We start from the raw sequence: 14,973 nt of genomic DNA on the forward strand, positions 1-14,973 counted from the left end.
AATGTGATGGATTAAGTATGAGCTGGCATGTCATTTCATATACACACTTTTCAGAATGAAAAAAAACTGAAAATGTTTTGCCTGGGAATAATACATCCCTTTATTTAGGACATTTCAATTCAGTTCCAAAATACAGGTGCTGTCTTGGACAACTTATGCAATGCCTGTATGCCTCAGGCCTCTTCAAAATAACCCTCTTGTCTATTTACACTGCAAACTGCTTGGAGTGTAAACTTAAGAGCTAAAATTATTCCAGTAACTTTATAAATCATAGTACAACAAGATTCTTACTTCCACTGCAGCCTTTATATGGTGGAATCAGAATTAATAACAACCCTGTTCTAACCAGATTATAAACCCTTAAAATTAGAGGGACAGATGTGAGAAAAAATGCCTCAAAAAAATTGCTTCAGAATAAATGTACAAATAAAACTCAATTTCCCTCAGGACAGATATTATTCAAAAACTTTAACACTAACCACATATTTTCAGTTATTTAAAGAAGAATTATTTAAAGGTCCAGCAGCTTTTTCCAAAATGTTTTAGGGTGGTTTTGGTTCCGTACTACAGCCACTCTGTATTTAGATACACGGCAGAGTGGGAGCTGCAGAGAGCCATCTCACAGGTCCACAAGTGCTCAGTTTACTACAAATTAAACCTGCAAGAAAAAACGCTTTGGTATCGAAAACCTTCCTATGGTTCCTGCTGGACTTCATGCTCTGGGGAATCAAATGCTGCAGACCTCCACAACATCCCACGTGCATCCTGCTTCAGGTTTGCCCCCTATTCTTGTACCAGCAATTTCCAAGAGGAGGAACATCTCTGTGTGTGTGTGTGTGTGTGTGTTCTGAAAGCAAGGAAGCTTTTTCAGGGTAGTTTACCATCGGACTTCTTCACTTTGCTCCAATATTTCACATTATACACTGATGACAAATTTATTGCACCAGTGCCCCATCATATATGCAAATGATATAATTTGGCAGTCTTTGAAAAATACAGTTCATTTTTAGAAGTTCTATAATGAAAAGCTTTTTTGTTTTGTTTTTACCTCTTCTGAAGTGAACAGGACTAGTCTTGGCAAACCTGAAAGCCCTTTTTCCTTTATCTCAGGACAAAATTTATATCTTGCTAAGTTCATAGCATACATATTAGAAACGGAGCCACCTGTAGAAAGAGACATACAAATATATTAGCCACAGCCACAGCCCTAGCCCCTGTTCTTTGTCTGAGTGCTCAACCTTTTAGAGGAAAAAAAGAAATCGTACAGTTAGCCTATAGATGCATCCATCAGAACTTATTTCCTCTGCAAAAGCCTACAGATATAAAATAAACTTTGGGCTCTGCAGCAAGTACAGAAACAGAGTGTGCTTGAATACACTTTGGGGATATTTCCTGACAAATAAGAACTGTGCCCAAACAGTCCTCGCTGACCGAGGACACCCTGCAACTGCTCCTTTCCATTTATGCTGAAAGCGTTGCCAGCTCAGCTGCCCATGCTGAGCTTTGCTGTGGTTGCACTGTACAGAGAGAGCCCAGGAGATCCCTTGAGCAACCAGACCTCCAAGTATGATGGGGACAAAAAAGGGATTCGGGGAAAAAAAAAAAGAGAGAGAAAGAAGAAAAAACAAACAAACAACTATGAGTGGGAACTGGAAGATCTACAAATCTACAAGGTAAGATCTGGATGGGTTTTATTCACTGGCAAAAATAAAAGCAAAATAATAAGACAAACCTTTACATAAAACTAGCACCAAAAAGTACAATTTATTTATCTTTTGACAGTATCTCAGTAGGTTTTAACTAAGCAATTCTGCCATAAAAGCAAGGATTCTACTGCAAATACATATTAAATCTGATGCAAAAAAAAAAAAAATCCGCACCAGTAATACACTTTTTTTCAAAAGAAAAAAATAGGATATTTTTGTTTCTTTTTCTACTACTTACGTACAGGCTAGAATTACTGACTTTGTTTTGGTTTTAGAGGTGGAGTTAAGTCCATATACTCATTTAATTTCTCTTCTCACCCACAAATTAGACAGAAAAGCTTCACATCTAGCCTAATAATTTATTATCCAAATAATCTGTGGAATAATGTCATTATGCTTCATTATTTCAACACAGTGGGCTGGAACACTTCCTTACAGAACATTTGAAAACCATAGCTTATCAAGGAGCTTAAGAAATATTTGTTTGTTTGACCTTATCATAACACTTAAAAAAACCCAACTATCAAAACTCAAAGGAATTAAGTTTATGACATTCCCACTAAGATGAACTCTGGCTCCCACTGTTGAGAGGTAGGTTACACAGATCAGCACCCTCAGGCACCACTGGTTGGTGTCTAGCACATAAATCAGCTCCCTGTCTGTCAACCAGTTTGACTCAGTCCAATAAGGTTGTTGGTATCGTTAATAAGACCAGGAAGGGCAGTTACAAACAATTAATTTCTACATAACTAAATTTAATGTAGAACTGTCTTCATTCTTTCACTGATCAGATTTATAGAATTATTGCTAGAATGCAAAAGATAAGTCTGGATTAAATAGTCCTGTGTGTGAATCACTGGATATTTGCATGCATTTTCAAATATTCTACCTGAACCCAATGTTCATGGAATTACTGGGATTGGTTGGTCTATAATGACTCAGCTTGAAGTCTGAACTGTTCCTACCTGGATTAAATATACCATCACCTTCTTCCCAGCCTATGAATTCAATCATTTTCTTGATGACCGCTTCTTCCACCAACAGAAACACAGGGGATACTTCGTATGTATATCTGAGCAAAAATAAAAGCACCATGATTGGTATTAAGACTACCGAACTCATGCCACAGAACATTGCTAAAACTAGATAAAAGTTTCTTGCACCTTTCTCTAATCTATCAGAAGCTGACTGCCATCAGCAGAACTCTAAACTAAAATCACTATGGATCTGACCCAGTGCAGTAATTGCTTAGTTCCTGACAGCATCCCATTGACACTTCCACTCTCAAAGCAATACATCAGAGCTTACTTTTAATGTAGGTCACACACTTAAATTTCAGCCATAATGATCTATTGCAAGCAACAATTACTTTCTGGTTAGGCTTTGCATTTGCAAGTAAACAGTAGACAGGTAACTCTGTGGAGAATGCTTCAAGGGAAACAAACAACTGAGTAAGTCTGATGAATTCATTTTTAAGCACTAAGGAAGATAGAAGTCTAGGTTTAAACATGTTGAAAGACAAAGATCTCTCCTTTTAAGCCCCATCTCACAAAGTAGAACAAAAGGCCTCATCAGATTAGGCAGCCTTCTGGTGAGCTATTCAGACAATTCAGACTGTTTTCTCTCCCAAATTCCTGCACAATTCCTACCACCTCTGTAGTACTGAAAACAGAAGGGGTGGGGAAGCAAAAAAAGCTGTTATTCCAAAAATAATGTTAATTCATCACCAAGAGGACAAAGAATTACACTTACACACTTGGATTCAGTGCTTCTGTAATGAAACGAGCCACTAATGAGTAATAATCTATTCCAGCATACAGTTGATTGAAAAATCTTGGATGACCTGAAAATACAGAAAAAAGCAAGCAATGACAGGATATACATGAAAAAAGAATATATCACAGACCCTGTCAGTTGAACACTGATCACAGAAAAACACAATTCACTCCATAATTCTCTCAGTATTTTCTGGACTTACTGTCCTTTTCTTAGGTTAGACAACCCTTTGAAAATAAATTTAATAAACACTTCCATGTTCCAAGAGAAGGTTTGAAAGATGTAAGCAGTGCACAGAATGAATTCGGCTTGTCCACAGATTTTACAGATCAAAAAAAGAAAAGGGATTGACAATTGGCTATAGCGAGTGGCTTTTAACAGTGGTCTTGAGAGGCCACAATGGATGGTCAGCTAAATTTTGCTAAGCAGTAGAATACAGGAAACCTGCTAATCCCAGGCAGCTACGCCTGTGCTGCCACCAAAGTCTCAATATTGAGAGAGGCAGTATAACAGCTTAGAAAACCTTGCTGCAGACTTAAAAGAACAAGTTAAAAGAACACGTTTACCTGCCCTGAAACACCGAGACACAACTAATTATGAGAAAATTCTATGCTATTGCTGACTATAAAAACAGTCAGTTCAGCAGTGAGATCACCACCTAAATTTTAATCTGCAGCATAATACTTCCACATGCAAAACCAGATAAACTGTATGGCTCCATTTAAATTATATCTGGGGCTTCTATAAATGTTTATACTTCCATCAAAGTCTATTTGCACAGCATACTTTTTATACATAACATCCTTTCTAAGGTGAGACAGTGTAACAAATTAAAATCTAAAGGCCATTTGCCAAAGGAAGATAAACAGAACATTTCCAGTAACTCAGTAATTATATCTGCATATTATTAGTGCACTCCCTCATAGATAAGTATTGCTACTTTTCTACGGTTTTCAAAGGCACAGTTAACTCTCAAAATTGTTTTAGTTATACTTTGTAGCAATAGTGACTGCAGCAGGGAACATGTCCTGGAAACGCACAACTAACTATATCAAATGTCCTTCTCACTTTCCAAAACACAGCCTAAACTATGTCACATCTGAAATCCTGACCTACTGATCCACAGCACTATTTTCTGAACAGATGTTGTTCATCCCTTTTCACTAAGATTGAATTGTAGTATATGTGCTGCAGAAAAGGTTAGCTGTAGAGAACTAATCCTGCAGAGGTGTGGTGCACTGTCTCTGAAACACTGCAGGTTCTCTTCTCACTGTATCTGGAACAGAAATTACTGCCTATCAGCAAATTAACACCCTATAAGACCATCGCTCAAAAAGAGCAATAGTAAATGGAGGATAATCATCACTAAGCCTGTATTCTTGTTCACAGAAGGGCAGCAATGGCGATTCTGCTCCTCGCCACTCAGGCAGCAGACAGTCACACACAAAGCTCCTTCTCCTGCCTGCTTTGCTTGACTGTTTAATCATACCTGCCTAAGTGACTTTTACAAGACTTCAGAATGATGGAACCTACCATTGATGTCAATGCCATGACAAGAATTAGTTTTCAATTAGTTTGCCATGATTACACATTTTAGTCAAACCTGTGGTGACCAGCATTCAGCCAAACAATGGAAACATGGCCAAATGTTTGCACACTTGTATAGGCGGGCAGAATGCAAACATTCACACCCCCAGTTTCCTGAAAGGTGACAGAACTTTGTAAACATTATCCTGTCTTGTTGAGTTAACATGCAAAATAACTTTACTAGAAACCATATTCCTACTGGTTTTGACGCTGTATTGTATGACATCCTGGCAGAGCTGCAAGAGCTTCTGATGAGATTCTCCAGTGTCCCTCATTTCCAGGTCAAGAATCTGCTTCAGCGTTTCAGGGGCTCGCCATTCACAAACCTAGTGATGGGGAGGTGGGGAGACACCAGCAGTGAACTGTTTAGCCAACAGGAAGAGGTTATAAAGGCACAAGCTAAGCACCACACTCAACACTGGTTTCACTGAACTGCGCATTGCAGGGCAGCACGCCACCAGAAAATATCTCTGGTAAACTGGTTTCATAGGATCTTGGATTTATTGTGTCTCAGGCATTGCTTGACCATAAAAATTTGAGTGGGGAATGCTGGAAGGCAGAAAAGCAAGAGGCCTGCAGGACAAATTCTGTCCTTAGCCAAAGACTTGTAATGACAGCTTTTTCAGATTATGTTCTGCCAAGGGGTAGGAGCAACCAGTTCATGCCCAGAGGCAAGAATGACTTATTTCCAGTTCCCCTTCCCATACAACCTCTTGAGAAGGGGTTCTGTGAAAGCTTTAGCAATTTCATCATGTTGTCCTTTCACAGTAGTTCCACATCCACTGTTCTTCCACCATTACCAGTGCCCCCAAGGAGCAACCAAATAAATCCCCCCAACTCCAAACAAGAAAATCCCTGCACTCTTTTGTCATCTCAAAGAAAGTGAACACTGTACTCTGAAATTTAAAAAAAAAAAATATATCATTTTCTGGCAAATATGTATGCCAATTATGTTATTGAAAAGTTTTATAGTATGATCTCTCTTAATTTGCAAGGCTGTCTTTTTATTTTAGAGCCAGACACAGACTAGAAGCAATTTTGAGGCTAATTAAAGTACAATAAATTACAGCTCAAAACAAACAAACAAACAAACACAAAAAACAACAACAAAACAACATTGACTGACTGTTTGTTACCTCTGCTACAAATTCTCAACAACACTCTATGGCTTTACCTTTTGTGTTATATCATCAGCTTTCTGGATGACTTCTTCCATTATAACCTTAAAGGCCTCTTCCACAAACTTCTCTCCTGCTTTTGAGTCCGTTATCGGACCATTTAGGATGACCCCATCCACCAAAACAGCGTTCTTCTTCTTCTGGGCCATCTCCTGTTTGCAAATACCAACTGAAAGATAAATAACTCACCATTAGAGCAAAGCCCGAACAACTAAATAATAAACTAAAAAAATATTCTTTCATTGCTGAAGATTTAGTCAACCTAAGGAAAAATTCACATGAACTTTTCATATGCCCAAAAATCCTAGATTTTTGTGGGAAAATCTTTAGAGACAAAAACTGACAACATGTTACTTCAAACCTAGATTGTTATTATTTATGAAATAATAGCCTACTGTATGCTATATACTGCTTTCCATAGCATACAAAAGCATGCAAGGCACCTTCCAAACACAGAGGAAAATATATTTCTGGCCCAGAACATGATACAGCTGGCAAAAAGAAATAAAGTGCAAGATAACAGGCACTTTTCTTAGCTGAAAATGTTTCCCTCCACATGTTTCCCTCCCTTCCCATCCTTCCTGCTCCCCTTTTTTAATGAAATAATTTCCAGCTTCATTTCCTATATCCTTATGCTGCTGTTTCCAATGAGCCAGTCCTATTGCTCTGTCCTGTGTCCTTTGCAAAGTGCGACCCATACTCTATGAAGATAAAACCTTTTGAGATTGCTGTCAATATCACATACCTGTACTTCTTTCTGCCCTTAGCTTAATAAGTAGCCTCAGTTACTAACTACAATAATTTGTTGTGCAGGTTATCTTGTTTGTTCACTTCTCCTACAATGATCTCTTTCCTTTCCCTCACCTTTATCTACCAGAAATTCTCTCCTGAAGTGTTCCATAAGCACATGGCTGCTTCCGAAAGCACATCCAAGACACTTAAAAGACACTGGCCAACAGCAGCAACCACGTATCTGTTTCATGTATTGATTTCATATGGTGAGATCAGGACTCCAGTTTTAATCAACGTGAAGATAAAGATGAAAGTGAGACATTTGGAGATATCAAGGGAAGAGACATTTGAAACAGTGCAGCGCTGAAAGGAGAAGCAGTAACTACCGTATCCAGATTATCTGGGTTACAGACAGCATCTGTCCACTGATCTTGCTTTGGAATAGCTGAGGCCTATGAAGCCAGGCACCATTGCCTTGATAGGTTTTCTTCAACCACAGAGAGGATGGTGGAAGGGTAAAGATGTATGAAGGAGAAAATTCTATTTCTGAAACAGCTTTACTTTTTGCTTCAGTTACAAAGCACAGAAGAAAGATAGCTTTTTCACCAGTCTAACTAAACAACTGAATTTCCAGAAGACTGCCAGACACTGCAGTCTGACACATTCATCACACTTATTGTAATTACAGTTCCTCATACACAGGAGGATATAGAAGAAAAACAATGTTGCCTAGAAGGGTGTATGACTTCTAAGTCCATTGATTGAAAAAAACCCTGTCAATCCCATGAGCTTTTATTTACCGATGATTCAGAGAAACTTTTCAGTTTACTTTAACTTATCAGGAGAGATATGACAAGCAAGATCCAATTCTAACATCAGATGGAACCTTAGGCTTCCCATAATGCTGATGATAAAAACAAGACCCCCGACCCCCACGCATTTCTGAAATTACTCCTATTTTTAATCCAAAAGGGGCAATATACTAAATTTTTCTGAACAGAGTAGCCTTCAGCACATTGTTATAGGAGAGGCATAAACGCTCTTGTGGGACAAATACAGAACAAGCAGGTAGACAGTATTATATATTCAACAGGCAAAGGGGGAAAATCATAGACATAAAAAATGTCAGTTCTCATCATTCTTGCCAGCATACCACAGCAGAGACACCGTACAGAAGCTGCAGCTTTGAAAAAGTCAGAGATTTCTCTCTGAAAACACATGCTAGTAGACCAACTTTACAAGACTTAAACCACAGGATATTAAGGAATTGGACAGCATCAGATCTTTGGGCAGACAGAACAGGGGCCATATTTGGATTGAGAGTTAGTTATTTGATGCATAAACAGCTATCTTAATTATCTTAAGTACTAACCAGAGTTTAACATAGACACAAAAAAAGAATCTCAGCCTCAACATCACCTGGAGATGCTACTGTCTCAATGCATGTCAAAGGTGTTTTGTTTGTATGGGAAAGAGGACAGGATCTAAAATACTATACAGACGACAAATATCTATCACAGAGCACAGACATCAGTATTTCCTTTGGTTACAAGAAGAAAAGACAGTGAAGCAAGGGAACTCTAACTCTTTGTTCTTTTTTGCTCTGCTCCACCTCTCAGGTCTCTGCTAGAACCAGAGCTGTGCAAAAGCTTTCTGGTGGTAACTCCAACAGTGCTATTTCTGACACTTTTGCACAAAGATGTGATATGAGGACCTCCATGGCTTCACAACAATCTCTGCCAGAAATTCTATGAAAATCAAAAGCAGAACTTTACATTAGTTTTTTTTACCAGGTCGTTAGGGGTCTAACAACAGTTCCCTATTTGAAGCACCTCTACACACAATTTTACAGTCACCACAGAACACTTTGTGGAGCATCCTCTCTAAAATGGACAATATTCTACCCCTAGTCCCAACACATCTGTGTTGGGCATCAGGCACAGTCTACGAAAGGCAAAGCAGAGAGGTCAGAAGGAAGGGAGGCGAAAGAGACTTCATTTCAACAGTATCTCACCTGTGTAATGCTCCAGCAAAGAGTTCAGAATTTAGCCTACATTATATTTCATTAAGTAATACAACCTACAATTATTTACCACTTTCTCAATATTTTTTTTGTTATCACTTACCATTTCAATCTGAACTTGCTGAGCTAAGTTCTGCCCTGGAACATACCATAAGAATATTATTGGAAATTAATAGAAACAACTATTTCACAATCAGCAGCTAAATCAAGCCCCAAAATATACACATGTTCTGAGGTAAAGGTCTTCAGGTTTTGCCAACCACTGCTGGATATATACACTATTCCTATCCCTCAAGATTTTACTGCAAATCCTGTGCCCTGGTGAGACCACACGTAGAATACTGTGTCCAGTTCTGGGACCCTCATTTCCAGAAGGAAAGGGAACTGCTGGAGAGAGTCCAGCATAGGGCAACAAAGATGATTAAGGGAGTGGAGCATCTCCCTTATGAGGAAAGGCTGAGGGAGCTGGGGCTCTTTAGCTTGGAGAAGAGGAGACTGAGGGGTGACCTCATTAATGTTTCACAGTATCACAGTATGTTAGGGATTGGAAGGGACCTCAAAAGATCATCTAGTCCAATCCCCCTGCTGGAGCAGGAACGCCTAGGTGAGGTCGCACAGGAACATGTCCAGGCAGGTTTTGAATGTCTCCAGAGAAGGAGACTCCACAACCTCCCTGGGCAACCTGTTCCAGTGCTCTGTCACCCTCACTGAGAAGAAGTTTCTTCTCAAATTTAAGCGGAACCTCTTGTGTTCCAGCTTGATCCCATTACCCCTTGTCCTATCATTGTTTGCCACCGAGAAGAGCCTGGCTCCATCCTCATGGCACTCACCCTTTATATATTTATAAACATTAATGAGGTCCACCCTTAGTCTCCTCTTCTCCAAACTAAAGAGACCCAGCTCCCTCAGCCTTTCTTCATAAGGGAGGTGCTCCACTCCCTTAATCATCTTCATTGCCCTACGCTGGACCCTCTCCAGCAGTTCCCTGTCCTTCTTGAACTGAGGGGCCCAGAACTGGACACAATATTCCAGGTGTGGTCTCACCAGGGCAGAGTAGAGGGGAAGGAGGACCTCTCTCGATCTACTAACCACCCCCCTTCTAATACACCCCAGGATGCCATTGGCCTTCCTGGCCACAAGGGCACAGTGCTGGCTCATGGTCATCCTGCTGTCCAACAGGACCCCCAGCTCCCTTTCCCCTACACTGCTCTCTAATATGTAATTTTCCGACCTATACTAGAACCTGGGGTTGCCCCTGCCCAGATGCAGGACTCTACACTTTCCCTTCTTAAATTTCTTTAGGTTATTCCCCGCCCAACTCTCCAGCCTGTTTACAGATATTATAAAGGGTGAGTGTCACTAGGATGGAGCCAGGCTCTTCTTGGTGACAACCAATGACAGGACAAGGGGTAAAGGGTACAAACTGGAACACAAAAAGTTCCACTTAAATTTGAGAAGAAACTTCTTCTCAGTGAGGGTGCCAGAGCACTGGAACAGGCTGCTCAGGGAGGCTGTGGAGTCTCCGACTCTGGAGACATTCAAGACCCGTCTGGACGCCTTCCTGTGTAACCTCACCTAGGTGTTCCTGCTCCAGCAGGGGGATTGAACTAGATGATCTTTTGAGGTCCCTTCCAATCCCTAACATTATGTGATTCTGTGATACATAATCATCTAGTTGAATTGTCTTACTTCTGGAGTTCTTGTGAGAATTCCAAACTACTCTTTACTGAAAGAAAACAAACAAAACAACCAACCAACCACACACACAAAAAACCAAAACACCAACAAACAAACAAACCACCACCAAAATCCACCACTTGTTTCCTCTTGGTTGCAGTAAAAGCCTTGAACAGGACAAGTAAGTAGGTGGTAAAAGTCTGAATTTCCATAACATTTTTTTCTTTTTATCACATTTTTCAAAGGATCCTATGACCAATTTGTTATGTTTTAAGTGGGTGAACCTCCAGAAAGATTCAAGGTTCAATTTTTACGTCACAGTACCCAAGACAAATAGCATGCCTTTAACACCTTCTCAGAGGTCAGCATCCAAGCTAAAAACCACACACAGCCTTTATGAGCTGTTAGCTCATGCTGTCTATTTAAAAAAAAAAACCACACACATATTCCAAATGCTCAAAACATTATTTTCAAAGAATTTTGCACCTTCTGCATATCTGCCTCAAACACACCTGATGGAGCCCACTTCATAGAAACAGCTTCTTGTCACATATACCTTTTTTGTTTCCAAACATAATAGGCAAACAATCTAGAGACATGGCTGCAATAAATACATTCTTTTCTGTTTAAGAATACAGAAACAGATTCCTAAGCAGGCTCAGAAAACAGACTTCCAGAAAATATATCAAATGCAATTTCAGCCAAATGGCTCCAAGCTTGAAACAGAACTAAATCTTTACCAAATGGAAGTGCTTTAAATCAGAAATGAAGGACTATTGACTGTTCCAGATATCCTTCTGCAAAAGAGAAGACTCGATTCTGCCGCAATTGAAGGCAATCGGGCATTTTAGCCACTGGCTTCAGCAGCGGCAGAAGCAAGCCCATAATTCTCACATTTCATCCTGAATGAAATACTCTATTATAGAAGCCTAAGGATTTCCAACCAGCATTTCATTTTTATGATCAATATTATTTTCCCAGCAGAAAATGCAAATGAATCAGATCGGAAATAAAACACAGAAAAAAATAAGCTTTTTTTCCAGATTTTTCTGTATCTTTATGTAAGCACTACCAAGTATTTTAAAAGCTGCAACTGTGTTTCCATAAACATGTAGAAACTTTCACTGCTAAATTCTTGCACTACAAAAAGAAACTGGAGCCTTGTATTTGGCATGTTCTGACAACATTTGGAAGGGTAGAATAAAAAGCCTAGAAAGATTTACTGCTCACAAGCAAAAGGCAGAAGCAGAAGGGGGTAGTTGTGAACGAGTAGCTTGTGATGGAATGTCAGAGCCAAATCCTGTTCATCTTACACTGTATGAGCACCATTGAATATTCAAGTGAATGAAAAAGTCTGGCTTTGACCAAAGGCTGTTTTCTGCTTTGTAACAAATACAATAATAATTGCCAGCATTAATCTGAAACAAGTTTTAAATTTCTCACTCTGTATGATCTAATAATGGCTCTTCTTTCAGAAGACCTCAGTATTTTCTTTCACTGTGTCTAGCAAAAGAAAACAAGTGAACTTCAGTGTCAAGACTCCACACCACCATGTTTAATGGATTACTGTGGCACCGCATCATGTATCAAAGCATTAAAACACAAACCTGTCCTGTACTACGCAGCTATTTGAGTCCCTCGGCATACATACAATCTTTAAAGACATTTTTCTTTCCTTAATCACTGCTTTCTGTATGTTTGTGACTGAAGTAAAGCCACTTCAGTTTTAAGGCAAAACACCTTGGTGTTTAGTAAACTGAATTCTTGGGCCTGTTGACAAGTAAAGGAGGTGCAAGTTTCTTAGAATCCAGTATACATGTATACTGGATACTATATAGTATATATACTATATATACTATATAGTATATTATATATGAAAAAAAGAGTAGCCACAGGTATGGTAGGGCTTGTGTAATTACCCCATACTACGTGTTCCTGTTTTGCAAGTTTATGGACCAGGCCTGTGGAGAGCGAATAAGTTGGGTGCTTCCCTTTAGAGGAATCCACCAACCATGTAAACATGAGCTTCATAGAGCAAGACTCAAGGAAAACAAAAGTGCTTGTGTCTGGGCTCAAAGGCCCCTCAATAGACCCTTTGAGCTCACTGCTAAGGCTGAAGGGCAACAGTACAACAAATGAGTCCTATTCTTCTCCTACACCTGAATTTCCCATTCTGAAAGGAAAGGCTGGAAGGAGAGATTGAAATCTGGAGGGGAACTCCAGCAATGAATATCTGTCAGGGTATGCAAAGTTCACACTAGGAGAGAGGTTCTGCTTTCAGAGATGTTTCCAGAGTCCTGAGGGGGTAGCCTTATCAATAGAACACTCACGACACGTTGTGTTGGCACTGCATGCCAAGTGCTTCCTATACATGACAGTACGAAGCAGGATATACTTAGAAAAAAAGAAAAAAAGCACACAAAAGTTAAGAAACAAGGATCAGGAATTTTCATGCAGCTAAATCTCAGGAATTTATGTTAATATTTAATAACGACTTCTCAATGCCCTAACCAAGTAACTGCAGGAATGAATCATGCTGTAACATTCTCATTTAAGAAGAAATACTCCAGAAAATTGGAATCCACCTTGATGCGAAACTGAGAAACAGCAGATGCCAACTATGACGTGGAAATCCCAGCTCCCTGACCCCAATAAGATTCTCTTAGCTCACATGTCCTAATTTTTAACATCTGCCAATACCATAGGAAGCATCTGAGAAACAAATGACTTTAATTTTAATTAGAAGTTGCGCATTGATAATGAACATTTAATGAACTTTCCTTTTTCTGTGGAAAAGTGAATATATTTGCAACTTCCAAGTCAATCACGGGCAGTGTGTATAGTATAGCAAAGTTTACAACTTCAGGAGGCTGAGTTCAGACAGAAGTGACAAATACACCTGCGACCAACACAGAATATAAAGAATCCCTGAGATTTCTCGGCTGGAAAAAATTGAAGTGAAAATACAATTGCATTTTTCCAAATGGAAGTCCTACAACTTGATTTAAAAGGTTCACGACAGCCTGTAATTTCATGCAAGAGCTATATTTTTAGTCATAATATAAAAACAATTTTTAACTCATCTTTCAAAAAATCAACTAAGAAAGCAGTAATTTACTAACACTGAGTTTTCTGGGATTTGATGCAAGTTAAAGTGTAAAAATAGATGAAAAGTCTAAATTTCATTTTAGAAAGTTTTACCTCTACATTCAAGTTACAGTCAAAACAACTTTTTTCCTCTCACTTTTTCTTAACATCACAAACACCTACATATTTTCTGTTTCCTACAAAGGATTTCCAGTTACTGCTCACTAATTTGTCTAAATGCTGCTCTGAGATATGCCCTTATTTACTAAGACAGGGAAGTTAATGTGTAGTAAATCAGCATGTAACTTTCCAGCCCACTAGATCCTCTGAACTAGTTCCTATGTAGACACTCATAATTTGTTAGCATATTTTGTATAGCGAAGTAGTTATTTCAAAATGGAGCAATCCGCCTTGCATGGTCTAGTAAAACATTACGGGTCAGATCAGCAGAGACCAGTCACACAGGTGAAGGACCCAGCAGGGCTCTGGACCCATCACTTCAGATCATACCTGTCTTGTTTTTCCTATGTGTTTTTGGGAAATCACTCTTGAACTGCAAGAGGCCAAGCTCCTGGATGACAATACATGTTGGCAAGTCCCAGCAGACAACATTGATGGTTCTTTTTGAGGGCAGTAGCCTGGATGATGCCTGGTAGAAGCACAGATCTGACCATGCTATGGATGCTTGGGCTCACCAATGACACCGTGTGATTCCTGCCCCAGCATGGCAGCCAAAAAAGGCCCAAAGAGACTCTCCACACCATGAACAGTCTGACTGCACCCATGATTCCAGTCTTCCATTATTCCTCTAAGGAAGGCAGAAGGTGGATAATTTAATTGGGTTTGGGGTTTTTCTTTGACCACGCCAAAACTTTAACCCATCATTTGAGATCAGCATTGAAACCAAATACCAGATACATACAGCATTAGTTGCTTGCTCTTTCCCCTGCAGGCAGGTGTAACAGCTCTTTAACATGATATATTGGCCGCAAAGAGAGCTCAATAATCCTTAGACAATGGAGCAGGTCTACTTGAGAAAAATGAGTTTAAGAAGCTCAATTAGACGCAAGCTATCCTGTGTAACTAGTGGAGGGATGCCAAGCTGCTTATGAGACAACCTTTCTTGTTAAAACCCTGACATTTGCCAATGGATAAGATCATATTCATGAGGCTTTTCAGCTTACATAAGGTAAGACATGACAAAGGG

The 14,973-nt window shown here is 39.5% G+C and overlaps 1 protein-coding gene across 3 annotated transcripts in view; it reads right to left on the minus strand.

The window, feature by feature from the left end:
• Positions 1 to 14,973, minus strand: part of GADL1 (glutamate decarboxylase like 1) — a 75,642-nt gene that overhangs the window by 56,183 nt on the left and 4,486 nt on the right. For all 3 annotated transcript variants that reach the window (XM_065051610.1, XM_065051613.1, XM_065051612.1), the window contains exons 2-6: positions 6,244 to 6,416; positions 5,269 to 5,395; positions 3,459 to 3,549; positions 2,672 to 2,778; positions 1,049 to 1,164 (exon numbers count right to left, since the gene is read on the minus strand). In XM_065051610.1, coding sequence (XP_064907682.1) covers positions 1,049 to 1,164; positions 2,672 to 2,778; positions 3,459 to 3,549; positions 5,269 to 5,395; positions 6,244 to 6,416 — 614 coding nt within the window. The remainder of the gene's footprint in view (positions 1 to 1,048; positions 1,165 to 2,671; positions 2,779 to 3,458; positions 3,550 to 5,268; positions 5,396 to 6,243; positions 6,417 to 14,973) is intronic.

Source organism: Columba livia, chromosome 2 (genome assembly GCF_036013475.1).
Source record: "Columba livia isolate bColLiv1 breed racing homer chromosome 2, bColLiv1.pat.W.v2, whole genome shotgun sequence".
NCBI lineage: Eukaryota > Metazoa > Chordata > Aves > Columbiformes > Columbidae > Columba > Columba livia.